Source organism: Emys orbicularis, chromosome 6 (assembly GCF_028017835.1).
Source record: "Emys orbicularis isolate rEmyOrb1 chromosome 6, rEmyOrb1.hap1, whole genome shotgun sequence".
NCBI lineage: Eukaryota > Metazoa > Chordata > Testudines > Emydidae > Emys > Emys orbicularis.
In genome coordinates this window covers 97577284-97591787 of record NC_088688.1, presented here as the reverse complement: position 1 = coordinate 97591787, position 14504 = coordinate 97577284, and the positions used below count along the sequence as shown (strand labels likewise).

Below are 14504 nucleotides of genomic sequence, written 5' to 3'. Positions count from 1 at the left end.
CTGCATTACACCAATGGGGATTGTGTCTGTTTCCCTTGAGTGGATTGGAGATGCTAAAGACAGAGAGGACAAAGGAAGTTGTCCCATGGAACTGTAGGATACTTTTGGCAGACTCCCAGGACCAAGTCAGAGGAGGCTGTATCTACACGGTAAAGCAATAGAGCTTAAATCCTGGGTCTTGGCTTGACTTGGGCTCAAACCCTCCACCCCTGCAGGGTCCTAGGACCTAGGTCTGAGCCCGAGAGATTTGTGTGTAGACAAAAGAGGGTTTGGCTCAAGCCTGAATCTGGGCCTGGACTTACATTGCAGAGTGTCATACCCATAGTTTCACTGTCACAAAAAACCTTTAATATTTAGCCTAAATGCCCCCTTTCTTAATTTTTTCTGATTTCTCCCAGTTTTATTGGTTTTAACTAGACCAAATAATTTGTTTACTTTATTATGTGTTCAGCCTTTGAATACATAGGAGCACAGTTCAGTGCCTCTGTTGCTCAGCTTCCCATTCCCTTGCAGTAATCATTTGGCCCTAATATGGTACAGATCCAGATTCAGCATAAAATATTTTGTCTACAGCATAATTCTGTGGATTCTAAGTTACAGGTTTCAGCACTTTACCAGATACCTACACCATGGATTTGATGATAGGATTCAGGTCCAAGTGTGATTTGTCTGATAGGTGTCCAAGCACAAGAGCTGATTGTAAGATACCTGGCAATGTTTGGAACATCTTTGTTATGCAAGTTTGGATCTATTTCTTATAAAACAGATGGCTAGATAAAGTCCCTCATGAGAATGGTTTCCCATGGTTTCAAATACCTCAGGAAGACTCATGATGTAGGAAGCATGGCTGCATTTATTGAACAAATGCTCAGTGCAGGACCAGTGCAACCACTAGGCGAACTAGGCGGTCGCCTAGGGCACCAAGTGGTTGGGGGCGTCCAAGATTTTTCCTCCCTCACCTCTGTTTAAAAAAAACACTAGTAAATCTGGCCCTATGAAATCTGGTCTTGGATTTTTTCATTTTTGTCCTTCTCCAGTCCAGTCTGTAGCTGATGCTCAGCGTGGCTTCGTCTTCATTTTTCATTCCTTTTGTCCTTATGCAAAGAATTTCATAACCACTCTTGATTGGCTGATTGTATGTCACTGGCATTGTAGGTACCTTTCATGTAAAATGCTACCCTTCTACTTCTTCCCTTTTTAATCTTTAAAAATCAAGTTACATTGCAATCAGGTTGACCTGATATTTGATCATCCTCAAATTAAATTACTCATGACCTGAAACTGTTCACTTAACATTTGAAACTCTTGTAGCTTTCATTCTTTACAAGCAATCTAACAACTCCTTAAATAAAGAGATAATGCTGTTCAGCATACAGGTTTGCTTCATGTCCAGTAATTTTGTAAACTAATGTGTAATGACAACTGCTATTAACTAAATTGTCTAGTGAAATGTACAAATCTAGTAAATTACACAGTCATTGTAAACCTAATATTCTAGAGTCTAGTCTTTAGATAATGAGCCAAGAGATTTTAGGAATTTAATTTGTGTGTACAATAGAGTTAACAAAGAGCTGTACACTGCCTTTCAGTGGTATGTTTTTTTTAAAGTGAAGATTACAAAGCACAGACACATATGTGGATGGGAACTGTTTTCCTTTCAGTTAGATGGCTCTTTCAGGCTATGCTCACTAATCCTGAAGGCCCCTAGTAATAATAAAGCATGACTACATTTATTTAACAAATGGTCAGTGAGATGTAAAGTAAATGCACATTTATAACAAGTGTAAAAAAGAAAAACTAGTAAGTCTGTCCCTGTGCATAATTATCTGTCTCTGTCTCTTGGTGTAGATTTCTATATTAAATTTAGTCTCATACAACTGACAGAGCAGGCTTTTATATTTTTTGCTCACAGAACTTAATTAGTTGAATTTAAGTTTAGCTTTCTGGTTTTATGGATTCTAACTAGCTATTTTTGACTGTACAGTTGAAAAGATCCTTGCAAAAATAAGCATTTGATCATATGTAGACTATAAGCATCTATTATCCTTAGGCCGATAGGCATCATAAAATTAATTGGTATTAATTATTATTTTATACAGTTGTTCTGGGTCATTAATATCTGATAGAGTGCATGGGAGAATTTTGAAATTTCAACAAGTATGATGGAAAATGTCTTGAACATATTTGCATTTTTTTACAGTCAGATCTGCACATTCCATTCATTATATGATATTGGAATCACAAATAATTAAAATGAGAATTTGAGACACATTTGAGACAATTTTAAATGGTCTAGGCCAACTTTTTCCCCTTGGGTGCCTTAAACTAGGCACTTAAATAAGTGACCTAATTGTCAGAGGTGCTGAGCACCCACGACTCACTATTGGCTTATGTGTGGATAAGATGGGTCATGAATTTGTGGGAGTGAGGAAGAGGATCTGCCACTGTGCAGACCATTCAATCCTCTCTCTCAAAGCAGGGCCACATTAAGGGTACATGAGGGCTACTTCAGCCATTGAGCTGAGATTGCCTCTGCAGAGCCGCTGCAAGGCTACTCCATGGGCTTGTAGGGTGGATGTTCCCTCATTCTGCTGTGCATTTCCCCTGGTATTCATGCTGAGTGAAGGGGTAGGGCATAAGACCATAGAGACATTGTGTACCATTGATTTTTTTTTACACTTGTAGGAAAACATTACATCTAAATCAGTACGTGGATTACATTCCATCATACAGTGTATATACACCTCTACCCCGATATAACATGAATTTGGCTATAATGCGGTAAAGCAGCGCTCCAGGGGGGCTGGGCTGTGCACTCCGGTGGATCAAAGTAATTTCGATATAACGCGGTTTCACCTATAACGCGGTAAGATTTTTTGGCTCCCAAGGACAGCGTTCTATCGGGGTAGAGGTGTAGTTTTTTTCATCTGTGACAGATAAGTATAAATGTTCAATTTGGGATCAAATCCTTATCCCTTCACAATGTCCAAATACATGGGGGCTATGCATGTGGTAGCTCCACTGGTACCTTGGGGAAGGAATCCTCTCCATCTCCATCAGGCTACAAAATATTAGCGGAACTACATCTTAGCTTTATTGTAGCCTCAATATTCCCCACAGCTACCGTGCCTTCCCATGTAGGTGGGATTGGTCAGCAGAGCTACATGGTCATGAATCCACCCGCTCCACACACTCCTTTCCTTTATCCTGCCCCCAAACACCATGCTGAGTTGCACACAGAGAGCCACTGTGGAGCTGTCTGTGCTGTGATGGTAAGTACCCACTGTTGGAAGATCCTGCCTGCATAGCAAGTCTGCACTGGTTCTTTTGCTTTCTGAGCTCTCCATGACATGATTTGTCCCTCATTAAGTCATCCAAAGATAATTCAATTTCAGTTATCAATATTAATTTAAAATATTGGACCCGATTCTTCTTCACAACAATTTTACCCTAGTGTTGAATTCAGTGGAGTTACTCCTGATTTACACCAGTGTGAGAGGAGAATCAGGCAAATTACAGCATGGGACAAATTTTCAGAAGTTGCTGCTTAAATTGTACATGCAAATTGCACAGAAAATTGTGCTACAGATAGATTCCTACTTTTTCTAGAAATACGCTTTCAAAGAAACCCAAATGGCCCAATTGAACCTCCATTTGTATTTTACTTGGATTAGGAGTAGCAGGATGTGTGAAGTACGACAAACTCTCAAATACTGAAAATCATTTCTAAGTAGGCCTTTAATTGCTTCTTTTGCATCCTAGAACACCCTCCATGTAAATACAATTCCACACAGTGAAATATACATTGCTCCATCGTTGTGAAAGCCAAAAGATTAATAATAAACAGTATTATAAAAACTGCCATAGGCTGACAAGTTAACATGTTTAATGTAGAGACAGTGCCAGCATTGTGGAGTGCTTAGAGTTGGCAATTAAAACCTGGTCAATTAATCAGACGCTTCCATGATTTAGAGTGCTTAGGTCCTGCACTTACAATTAAAAAAACAAAGATGATTTGTTTTCCAAAAAATACATCTGTGGTCATCATATGAAATATTTTAAGAGACATATTTTGAAACTGGCCTTAACCAAGCCTTTGGGGGGAGAGGCGGAGGGTTATGTCCAGAAGTTAGGCTACATTACATGTTTAGATGCCTGATTTGTGGCAATTACCTGGACATTGAAATATAACTGCAAATAACTGTGGGTGCTAAAATGGGGGGTAAGTTTTTGAAAATCTAGACTTAAAAGTGGAGTTCCTTAATATACTTTTATGTATGGGCTTTGAGACTTCAGCTATTTCCTATATCACTTCATATAACTGGGAAACTTTTCAAGTGATAGTGAGCATGTTTGAAAAAAAGAGATGTAAAATGATTGTTCTTTTCTAATTAGACTGTAAGCTGCTTGCAGCAAGGTTGATTTCTTGTATTTATTCTGCCTAGCACACTTAAGGTGCTGTACAAATAGCAAAAAACAGGATTATATAACAGAATCAAATATCAATCAAATAAATCTCCATATTGTTCACACACAGGAGGACATAGACAAAGCTGTTAAAGCAGCGAGAAAAGCTTTTCAGCTTGGGTCGCCATGGCGTACAATGGATGCTTCAGAACGGGGAAGGCTCTTAAATAAACTAGCTGACTTAATTGAAAGAGATCGTCTAGTCTTAGCTGTAAGTATAAAGCATTTACAGAGAGAAGGGAAAGGGTGGTCTTATATTGATGCCCTGATTTTCAAAGGACTCAGCATTGGTGGGAGAAGTTGGTGCTCAGTCCTTCTGAAAATCAGGCCATGTCAGTGCTTGTTTTCAGCCAAGTCTCTGACTGGCTTGTTTTGTATTGCTAATTGGCATGTTTAAATGACCAGCACTTTTGTACCCTCATTCAGCAAAGCACTTAAGCACATGCTCAGCTTTAAGTCATACTCAGTTCCCACTAACATCAATGTAACTTCAATGGTATTTAAGTACATGCTCAAAATTGCTAAATCAGGGCCTAAAAGCGAAGCTCCGCTCTTCGAGAATTACAGTGGATACTATTTAAAGATGGAAGGAATTTTGGATTTCATGAATGCACCGTTTTCATCACTGTCACTGCCTCCTCCTCCTCCTCCTCCCCCCTCCCTTGTATCTGACAAATTTTGAATCAAAGACCAAAGGCAGCAACATATTTGCTGTTGACAGTGAGAAGGTGAGCAAATAGAGGATCACCTAACTCTGAATATTTAGTAGAGTGCTCCTTACTGGAACATTTTAACAATCAGATGGTTGACAACTTGCATTAATGCACTTTAAAACTTTACATCAGTGCTGCAAATAGCTGTGTACCTGGTCCAAAATATTTACCTATACCTTTCTCTGTAGCCCAATTTTGTTGTCATTGAGACGTTCACTTTGCTATTGCAAGCAGTGTTAGAGATAGGGTCTTATAGTAGTTAGCTACATAAAAAATAGCCAGCAGGTATTGTAATTGTTCACAAAATCCTGAGCTGGGACAGTGTTTTGCTGCCAAAGGTGCCAGAAATTTAGCCATAGCATCCAGTGTAGCTAACATCCAAGACAACACAATGATTTAACCACGTCACCCAGAGTAATTCAATTACAGCATTCAAACTATACAGCCAGCAGCTGCAGATGGCACCAACAATTTAATGTAACGGAACCGGCATACTTAGCCTACAAAAATACATAAATATCTGCAAAGAAATATCCATTTGTCCTTCCCTTTCTTTCTGGCTATAGAGTCTTCTTAAATAACACTTTACTGCATTCCAAAAGGCTTTTAAAACCAAAAATGAAGGTTTATAGGGGCTGTGGTCACTTGCTCACACTTGAGAGTTGGCAACTGCTAGTGTCTTGGGCAGTTTATTTTTCAAAAATCAGATCTGAACGTATACTTTTCCTCAACAGAGTACCCACTCTAACCTAGTCCTGTCAGACCTAATGGAAGAACTAGCTGTCATACTACTTGGGAAACACTGGGGGAGCTACATTTTGAGCCTTCCACTATTTGAACTAGTGGTTTACCTATTTTAAAGGAGTCGTACTTTTGATGTGGATTTTATATACCAATTTTAATGATGACATATACTGATATTTGTATCTTTGCCATACAGTACAGCCTATATAGGTGTAAGAGTCAACAGTGTAACACTGTTGCAAAAAAAGCAAACATCATTCTGGGATGTATTAGCAGAAGTGTTGTAAGCAAGACACGAGAAGTAATTCTTCTGCTCTACTCCACGCTGATTAGGCCTCAACTGGAGTATTGTGTCCAGTTCTGGGTGCCACATTTCAGGAAAGATGTGGACAAATTGGAGAAAGTCCAGAGAAGAGCAACAAAAATGATTTAAGGTCTAGAAAACATGCCCTATGAGGGAAACTTGAAAAAATTGGGTTTGTTTAGTCTGGAGAAGAGAAGACTCAGAGGGAACATGATAACAGTTTTCAAGTACATAAAAGTTTGTTACAAGGAGAAGGGAGAAAAATTGTTGTTCTTAACTTCTGAGGGTAGAACAAGAAGCAATGAGCTTAAATTGCATCAAGGGTGGTTTAGGTTGGACATAAGGAAAAAATTCCTGTCAGGTTGGTTAAGCATTGGAATAAATTGCCTAGGGAGGTTGTGGAATCTCCATCATTGGGGATTTTTAAGAGCAGGTTGGACAAACACCTGTCAGGGATAGTCTAGATAATACTTAGTCCTGCCTTGAGTGCAGGGGACTGGACTAGATCACCTCTTGAGGTCCCTTCCAGCTCTATGAAGAGAAAAGGAAAATAAGCTACTTTCACAAGACAGCTGAAGCAGTCAGATTTGTTTTTTACTTGCCAATCCTATAATATCTAATTACTCCTTCCCTCCCCTACCAAAACCTCTTTTACGTCTCTGTTTTCCTTAATTTGTTTTTATTTCCCACACCTTCCACGTGATATTGGATCCCTCTTTCATTTTAGATAGGAAGTGTTCATAAATTCATAGATTCCAAGACCTCTGGGATGACCTCCTGTATAACAAAAGCCATAGAACTTCCTGAAAGTAATTCCGAGAGCATATCTTTTTTTTAAAAAAAATCCAATTTTGATTTAAAAGTTATCAATGATGGAGAATTCACCATGACCCTTAGTAAATTATTCTAATAGCTAATTACCCACACTTAAAATTTACACCTTATTTCCTATCTGAATTTGTCTAGCTTCAACTTCCAGCCATTGGATCATTTTATACCTTCCTCTGCTAGATTGAGGAGCCCATTACCAAATATTTGTTTCCCATGTAGGTACTTAAACACTGTGATCTAGTCATCCCTTAACATTTTCTTTGTTAAGCTGAATAAATTGAGCTCCTTGAGTCTATCACTATAAGGCATGATTTCTAATCACTTAATCATTCTTATGGCTCTTCTCTGAACCCTTTCCAATTTATCAACATCCTTCTCGAATGGTGGACACCGGAGCTGGACACAGTATTCCAAGAGAAATTGTACCAGTCCCAAATACAGAAGCAAGATAACCTCTATACTCCTACTCAGAATTCCCCTGTTTATGTATTAGCCCTTTTGGTCACAGCATTGCACTGTCAGCTCATGTCGAGCTGATTATAAACCATGACCCTCAAATCTTTTTCGGAGTCACTGCTATCCTGGATAGAGTTCCCCCATCCCGTAGGCATAGTCTACATTCTTTGTTCCAGGATGTATACGTTTATATTTATCCATATTAAAAACACATACTGTTTGCTTGTTCCCAATTTACCAAGCCATCCAGATCACTCTGTATAAGTGACCTGTCCCCTTCATTATTTACTACTCCCCCAATTTTTGTGTCATCAGCAAACTTCATCAATTATGATTTTACGTTTCTTCATAAACATTGATAAAAATGCGAAATAATGTAGGGCCAAGAACCAATCCCTGCAGTACTCCACTAGAAACACATCCGTTTGATGATGATTCCCTGTTTACAATTATATTCTGCGACCTATCAGTTAGCCACCTTTTAATCCCTTTAATGTGTGCCATGTTAATTTTATATTCAAGTTTTTTAATCAAAATGTTGTGTGGTATCACGTCAAATGCCTTACAGAAGTCTATTACATCAACACTATTACCTTTATACACCAAATTTATAATCTCATAAAAAAATCAAGTCAGTTTGACTGGATTTATTTTCCATAAATCCATGTTGATTGGCATTAATTATTTTTTATTAGTCAAGTCCTCTGTCAGACACTCCATTACATTGCCTGGGATTGATGTCAGACTGACAGGTCTATAATTACCAGGTCTTCCTGTTTACCTTTTTTAAATGTTGGTACATTAGCTTTCTCCCAATCTTCTGGAACTTCCAGTGTTCCAAAACTTATTGAAAATCATCATTAACAGTCCAGCAAGATCAGACAGCTCTTTTAAAACTTTTGGATGTAAGTTTTCTGGACTTGCTGATTTAAAAATGTGCAACTTTAGTAGCTCCTGTTTAACATCCTCCTGAGATACTAGTGGAATGGAAAGAGTGTCAGCATCATATGATATGCGTACATGATCTGGTTCTTCCCCTCCCTCCCCCCCGCCCCCAAATACAGAACAAAAATATTTATTGAACAAGTCTGCCTCTTCTGCATCATTATTATTGAATGCAGTGCCTTCCAGACCTCATCAACAATAGTTTGAGATTTTTCCCTTCCCAAAGCTGAACCAATTTGGATAAACTTAGAACACCCCTGCAAACACCATTAATCAAAACTTAAGGAGAATCCAAAGGTTTTTTGTTTTGTTTTGATTTTAGTTCAATTCATTTAAAAAAAAATTTTTTTTGCATGAGTTTGCACATCTGGCCAGGACCAAAAGCATAAATGCTGAAACTCCGATACAGTACATGAGGATTTTTTGGGATTTCTGGCCTAACTGGGAGCAGGAAATACTAGGTGCTTCTCCTACTGATGATCCCCACAAGAGCCTTCACACAGTTTAAGACCCCTGGTATCCTTGTGCATAGGGAGACATGAGAAAAACTGTTCTAACAATATTTCAGGCTCCAAGAGGTTTCTGAGTAGTTTGCTTAATCTTCAGCTTAGTTCTGGATGAACATGTACTCCTTTGATTGCTTAGTGAAACATCCCAACCTTTAGAGGTTTAACTCAAACCTCCATGATCTGTATCTCAGCCTGGGAATCTGCCTTACTAGCAATAGGTGTTTCTGTGAGATTGCTTGTACATTCTGGGTCCATTTAGGTCAGAAATCTCAAAAAGCAGTAAGTGTACAACTGGATGAATGTGAAAAACACAAATCAACAATGTTTTAAAAGTTCAGTTCTGATTTATTTTGAACTATGGGCAAATGTTCAGGTCCATTCTTAATTTATGTTAACCTACTTTCCAACCCTAATTTTAACTGTTTATTTTTTCTATAACAACATCTTTGCTATTCTGAAAAGTTTTAGTAAAATGAAGTCAAAATATAGTGGAACGTGGGATTTCTTTAATATTAACTCTTGGGCTGGAGTACTGACAGAAGTGGGCATCCATGATCAAGGGGAAAATTACAGATTTGGAATCACTAACTTGTCACTCTGAGAGTTAATGTTTTGGATGGCTATTTGCCAGGGGTGGAGGGAGGGCTTGAGTGTGGAAACCAAGTTAGAGGATTTTATTCATTCATTTACCACTATGTAGCTAGCCAATAAAAGACAATCCATTGTTTAGGAGGTGTTTATTTTTCCATACTGAAATGCTCTCCATCAAAGGCTCCTCATGTGTACAGGCCTCTCATATGCAGACTGGGAGACTTTCGTTTGGTTTTGGATGCCATTCTGCTCTGGGAGCCCTCCACAATGGAACCCTGCTCATATTATTTGCAGATTATTCACTCTTTCATTGAGGGTCCATGGAAGGTCTCCCACAATACTGAAGAACCACAGTATCCTAGTGCAATGACACCTGAGTGGTGTTGCCATTGCTGGGAGCCTCTGCATTCCTTGGACATCATTGAGAAGGGTTAACCAGCTCTGAATAAACTGGTGCAGAGAGTGCAGACTGAGAAGGCCCACTGGCTCAGTATTTATGGATCCATTCGTATCATCTGAGCCAGAAGCTTCCGGTTGTAGCTCTTTTTATACATATCAGTAGAATACTCAGTCTAAACTAGAGCAGCTTCACTTACTCAGCTAACAGAAATCTGTTTTTTTCCCCAGAACCTGCGTCATTTAAAATGCACCACTATCAAATTATCTGCATGAATCACTGAGAGTAAAGCCCTAGGGAAACGTCTCGTTTGCAGATTTCCAAATTGATTTTTCAGTGGCTCTGCTTCCTTCAGAAAGTGATTTGCCTTCTAGAAAGTGAATATACCAGAGCTGCAAATCTATAATTTGGGCAGCCAATAACAAGTGATAGATATAAAAAGTAACTGCCATTATTAATACATGGCTGATATGTTTTCTTCTAGACAATGGAAGCCATTGATGGTGGAAAACTTTTTTCCACTGCCTACTTAATGGATTTAGGAGCCTGCCTTAGAACTTTACGCTACTGTGCAGGCTGGGCTGATAAAGTTCAAGGTCGTACCATTCCAATGGGTGAGTAGTTTTAAGAAAGACTTTTCAAGTCAGAACTGATATGAGTGTGATGTGCCTTTGAACGGCTTCCTGCTAAAAATTCTGTAATGTGGAAAAATATCTTGCCTTGGGAAAGATTTCAGACAAACATTAATATGGGTTGGTTAAGCCTTATCAGATGCCTCTTTTTACACATTTGGCACAGTTAACATAACTTACTTATTTACGTTTTTGGTATTTATTCAACTAAAGAATATGAATTATTTACTAGAGAAATATTAGGTTCTACATGTGAAAGTAAATATGAAGAGTTTTTTTTAAATGGACAATATTAGTGGTAGAGGTTACACATAACAGTGTAACAGTATTGGAAACCAGATGTTAAGAAAGGACTTTGGCTCAATAAAGACTAAGACCTGGGCCAGAAGAAAGTGAGGTGCCCTACTATTCTTTGATTCCATTATTTGAGGGTGGACGAGGAAGAGTCTGACTGGAAGAAGAGAAGGGAAGAAATTCACCTGATTTAGCTCAAAGCCCATTCTGTTGTCCCTTCCATTGATCAACTCTAAGGCATTTGGCTGCCCAGCTTTCTCTCTAAGAAAGATAGATTTGTGATGAAGGAGGAATTAGGGAAAACTAGAGTGACAAATACTTCAAACTTCAGAGATTTTTGCATCACACAGACCTCTATACTAGGCTTACTGGAACACGTTTATTTGAAACCAAGAGGATTTTATACTTAATGGATTTCACATCAGCTAAAATCTAATATTAAAAAATGTCTGATAAGCACCTAGGATTGTGAGTAGCTTTTTTTGAAAACCACTTTCAAAAAAAAGGGGGGGAGGGGAGAAGAAGGAATTAAAAATGCTGAGTGGGTGTGCTTTACACACCGCATCAGGAGGCCTACCCACCACACAGACAGAAGCAGAGCTGCCACTAGGAAAAAATCAGCCAGGCTGGGCAGACTCAAACACTGAGGCATGTAGGGAAGGTCCAGATTGAATCCAGATGTATTTTTTGTTGCATACTTAAATTTTGAAAATATCGTTTATAAGTACAAGAGTATGTAGCTATGTTTGGTAACTAAGTTTATCTTCTTTATACTTGAGCTGTTTCTCACAAAAGCTTTTGTCTGACTGTAGTCTTTTTTTCCTCTTGTTTAGATGGAAACTTTTTCACATTTACGAGACATGAGCCCATTGGTGTGTGTGGCCAAATTATTCCTGTGAGTTGGAGCCTTTACATAAAAAAAAATGTTTTTTATTTAAAAGGAGTTGCTTTCAAATTTATCTCTGCACGAATGAATGTATGGATCTTTAACCATCAGAACCTTCCTTCTCAGGCCAGACTGCTTCTGGACCTGACCCTGAGAGGAGCTGTGCTAAAGTCAGAAGGTGTTTGACATATGAAGGGTAAACCCCTCACAAAATATAGCACTGTTTAAAATATGTACAGTCTAGAATGTAAAATAAATTATTTCCCTACTGTAGTGCCTAGGAGTCTTAGTCAAGGACAAAGACCCACTGGGCTAGGTGCTGTACAACCACAGAACAAAAAGATGGTCCCTGTCCTCAAAGAGCTTACAATCTAAGTATGAGACAAGAAATAACAGATGGATACAGGCAGACAAGGAGTAAACAAAACAATCTGCATTATCTCTTATAATAAGTTGTAAATCTCCAAGTACCTTTTGGTGTATTCACTGGCCACTTCACCCCTCACAGATCTTCAGAGATGGCCAGTTGGCACATTGTACCCTCCTCTGTCCCTAGCTGCAGGCACAGAGACCCACTGCCTCCTGCCTGCGTAAAGTATTTTCAAAAGAACAGACAGCTGGCCCACCTTGCCCCAGCTACATAGTCTGCAGCAGCTTGACCAGGAGATGTTTCTCCAGTGCTGTGTGGATGATTTAAAGACTCTTTATGTACCCCATGATGTTCATTCCCTATGATAGCAGTACATACCAACCCTAGTAGAAGGTAAACCTTTTCAAATACCAGCTACAGCAGGTTGTGGGGTGGAGGGACAGGCTGTTAGTGATCCTGAAGCTATTTCCTGTTGATTGTGAGACAACAAACCAATCAGTTGACTCTCTGGAGATGCACAGCAAGGGGAGCAAGCCAACCAGCCGCTCCTTGAAGACTCCTGAGAATGAGAGAACAAATCAACCATTCACCAAAGCCATGCGGAGGTGAGAGGTTGCAACTTACAACCTCATCCCCTTCAATAGGCCAATTCTGGTGAGGAATTAGAGAGAGAAGGTGATGGCAAGATTCACCAGTTTCATCACTAAACTGGCAACTTTTATCATGCTTCGCTTGAGTTGCATTAGGTATTTTCAGCCTCGTCTGATCTCTAACTGTCAGTTTGAGTGCACTGAAATCACATAAACCCAAATCAGTGGGTTTTGCACAGCCTATGTGACAGTTCATGCTTCTGTTGAAGGGAAAGCAAATGCAATACAATGTTGTATTAGAAATAGGATACATCTTCTCATCTGTCTTTTAGTGGAACTTCCCTTTGGTTATGTTTGTCTGGAAGATCGCTCCTGCCCTTTGTTGTGGAAACACAGTGATCGTCAAACCAGCAGAAGAAACTCCACTGACTGCTATTTACATGGGATCTTTAATTAAAGAGGTAAGTTTGCCACAGCAGACTACTACACTTTTCGAAGAGGCCAGTACAGTAGTAAGAACTAGTTTGCACTGTGCCAAAATAGCAAATAGCATATCTAGCCTTGTACTATGGAATTTACTGCAAACCACTGAAGCAAATGAAGGGTAAAAAGCTTACATATTTTACAATCTAGCCTACTGAAAAAAAATCCCATCACATTAACAATCTAGTAAACTAAATTTCTTGGCAAATGACTGTTTTATAACAGCATCATACCTTTCAAAGTTCAAAGCAAACAAGAAGCTTTTGGAGATGACTGGTGATTAGTTTATCATCATGGTTATCTTAGTAACAAATCTGTTTGTGTGGGTGATTTTACGGAACACATATTTTGTTCACCTGGGTTTATGATTAATGAGGATAAAATTAAACTGCTTGACTGCTGCCAAACTTCATGTACAATATGTCCAAGTATAATACACCTCCTGTGCTTCTGAATGTCTCAAGTACAGTACTCCTTAACATTCCATTGGTTTCAAAGTAATGTTACTGGGTGTCACCAAGCATAGAAGCGACGCCAGAGAAGAGTGTTGAAATGGTTACACTGCCTCTTGTTAGGGTCAATAAAACAAACTAAAAACTTTATCTAGATGTGATTACTGCCACCAAGGTCAATAATCACCAGGTCAGTAACTTCCCCAAGTACTATCAGCCCTGACTCAGCACATTTTAGTGTTCTGCCTCATAACAATGACTCATCACAAATACATCCCATAGTACGTTTAGGGCAAACATAAAAATATGATGAAGTGGACGAGATTCACAAAAGAGCCAAATGCTGCTCATAGTGAGTCACATAGGAAAACTTTACTAGAAAATACAATTTGGGGGAATTGCTTTTACTGCTCAAAGTATTCCATCTGTTCATTTTAAACAGCAAAAATAAAGATGATGGCTCCATTGAAAAGCAATATAAAAGAGAAATTAACTTAGTTCTACCCTGACCTTGATGAAGTACCATCTCTCTCTAAATATAAGATTAACATTCCTGCAATAAGGAGTCAACTGTATTCAAAATCTCAGTGCTGTTGTTCAACAGAGTATAACTGATATAATACTATGGCACTTTTATGTAGAAAGGAGTAGAATTACTTTTTTCATTTTAAAAAAATCAAGTTTTATCATTTTTCATTTTGTTTCTGTTTTCTTTATCCAAATTTCACCTGTCGAAAGCTCAGGTATATCTGAAGTTTGAATATATCCGGATTGAATATTTTTGATGGATGCTCCGATATAAGTTATAGGGCATTAAAATGTGCAAATTTTTATCAAAGT

At 38.7% G+C, this 14504-nt stretch overlaps 1 protein-coding gene across 2 annotated transcripts in view; it reads left to right on the top strand.

Moving 5' to 3' along the window:
- ALDH1A1 (aldehyde dehydrogenase 1 family member A1) overlaps positions 1-14504 on the top strand; it is a 47901-nt gene that overhangs the window by 15716 nt on the left and 17681 nt on the right. For both annotated transcript variants that reach the window (XM_065406028.1, XM_065406029.1), the window contains 4 exons: positions 4538-4678; positions 10442-10571; positions 11717-11778; positions 13062-13190. In XM_065406028.1, the coding sequence (XP_065262100.1) occupies positions 4538-4678; positions 10442-10571; positions 11717-11778; positions 13062-13190 (462 nt within the window). The remainder of the gene's footprint in view (positions 1-4537; positions 4679-10441; positions 10572-11716; positions 11779-13061; positions 13191-14504) is intronic.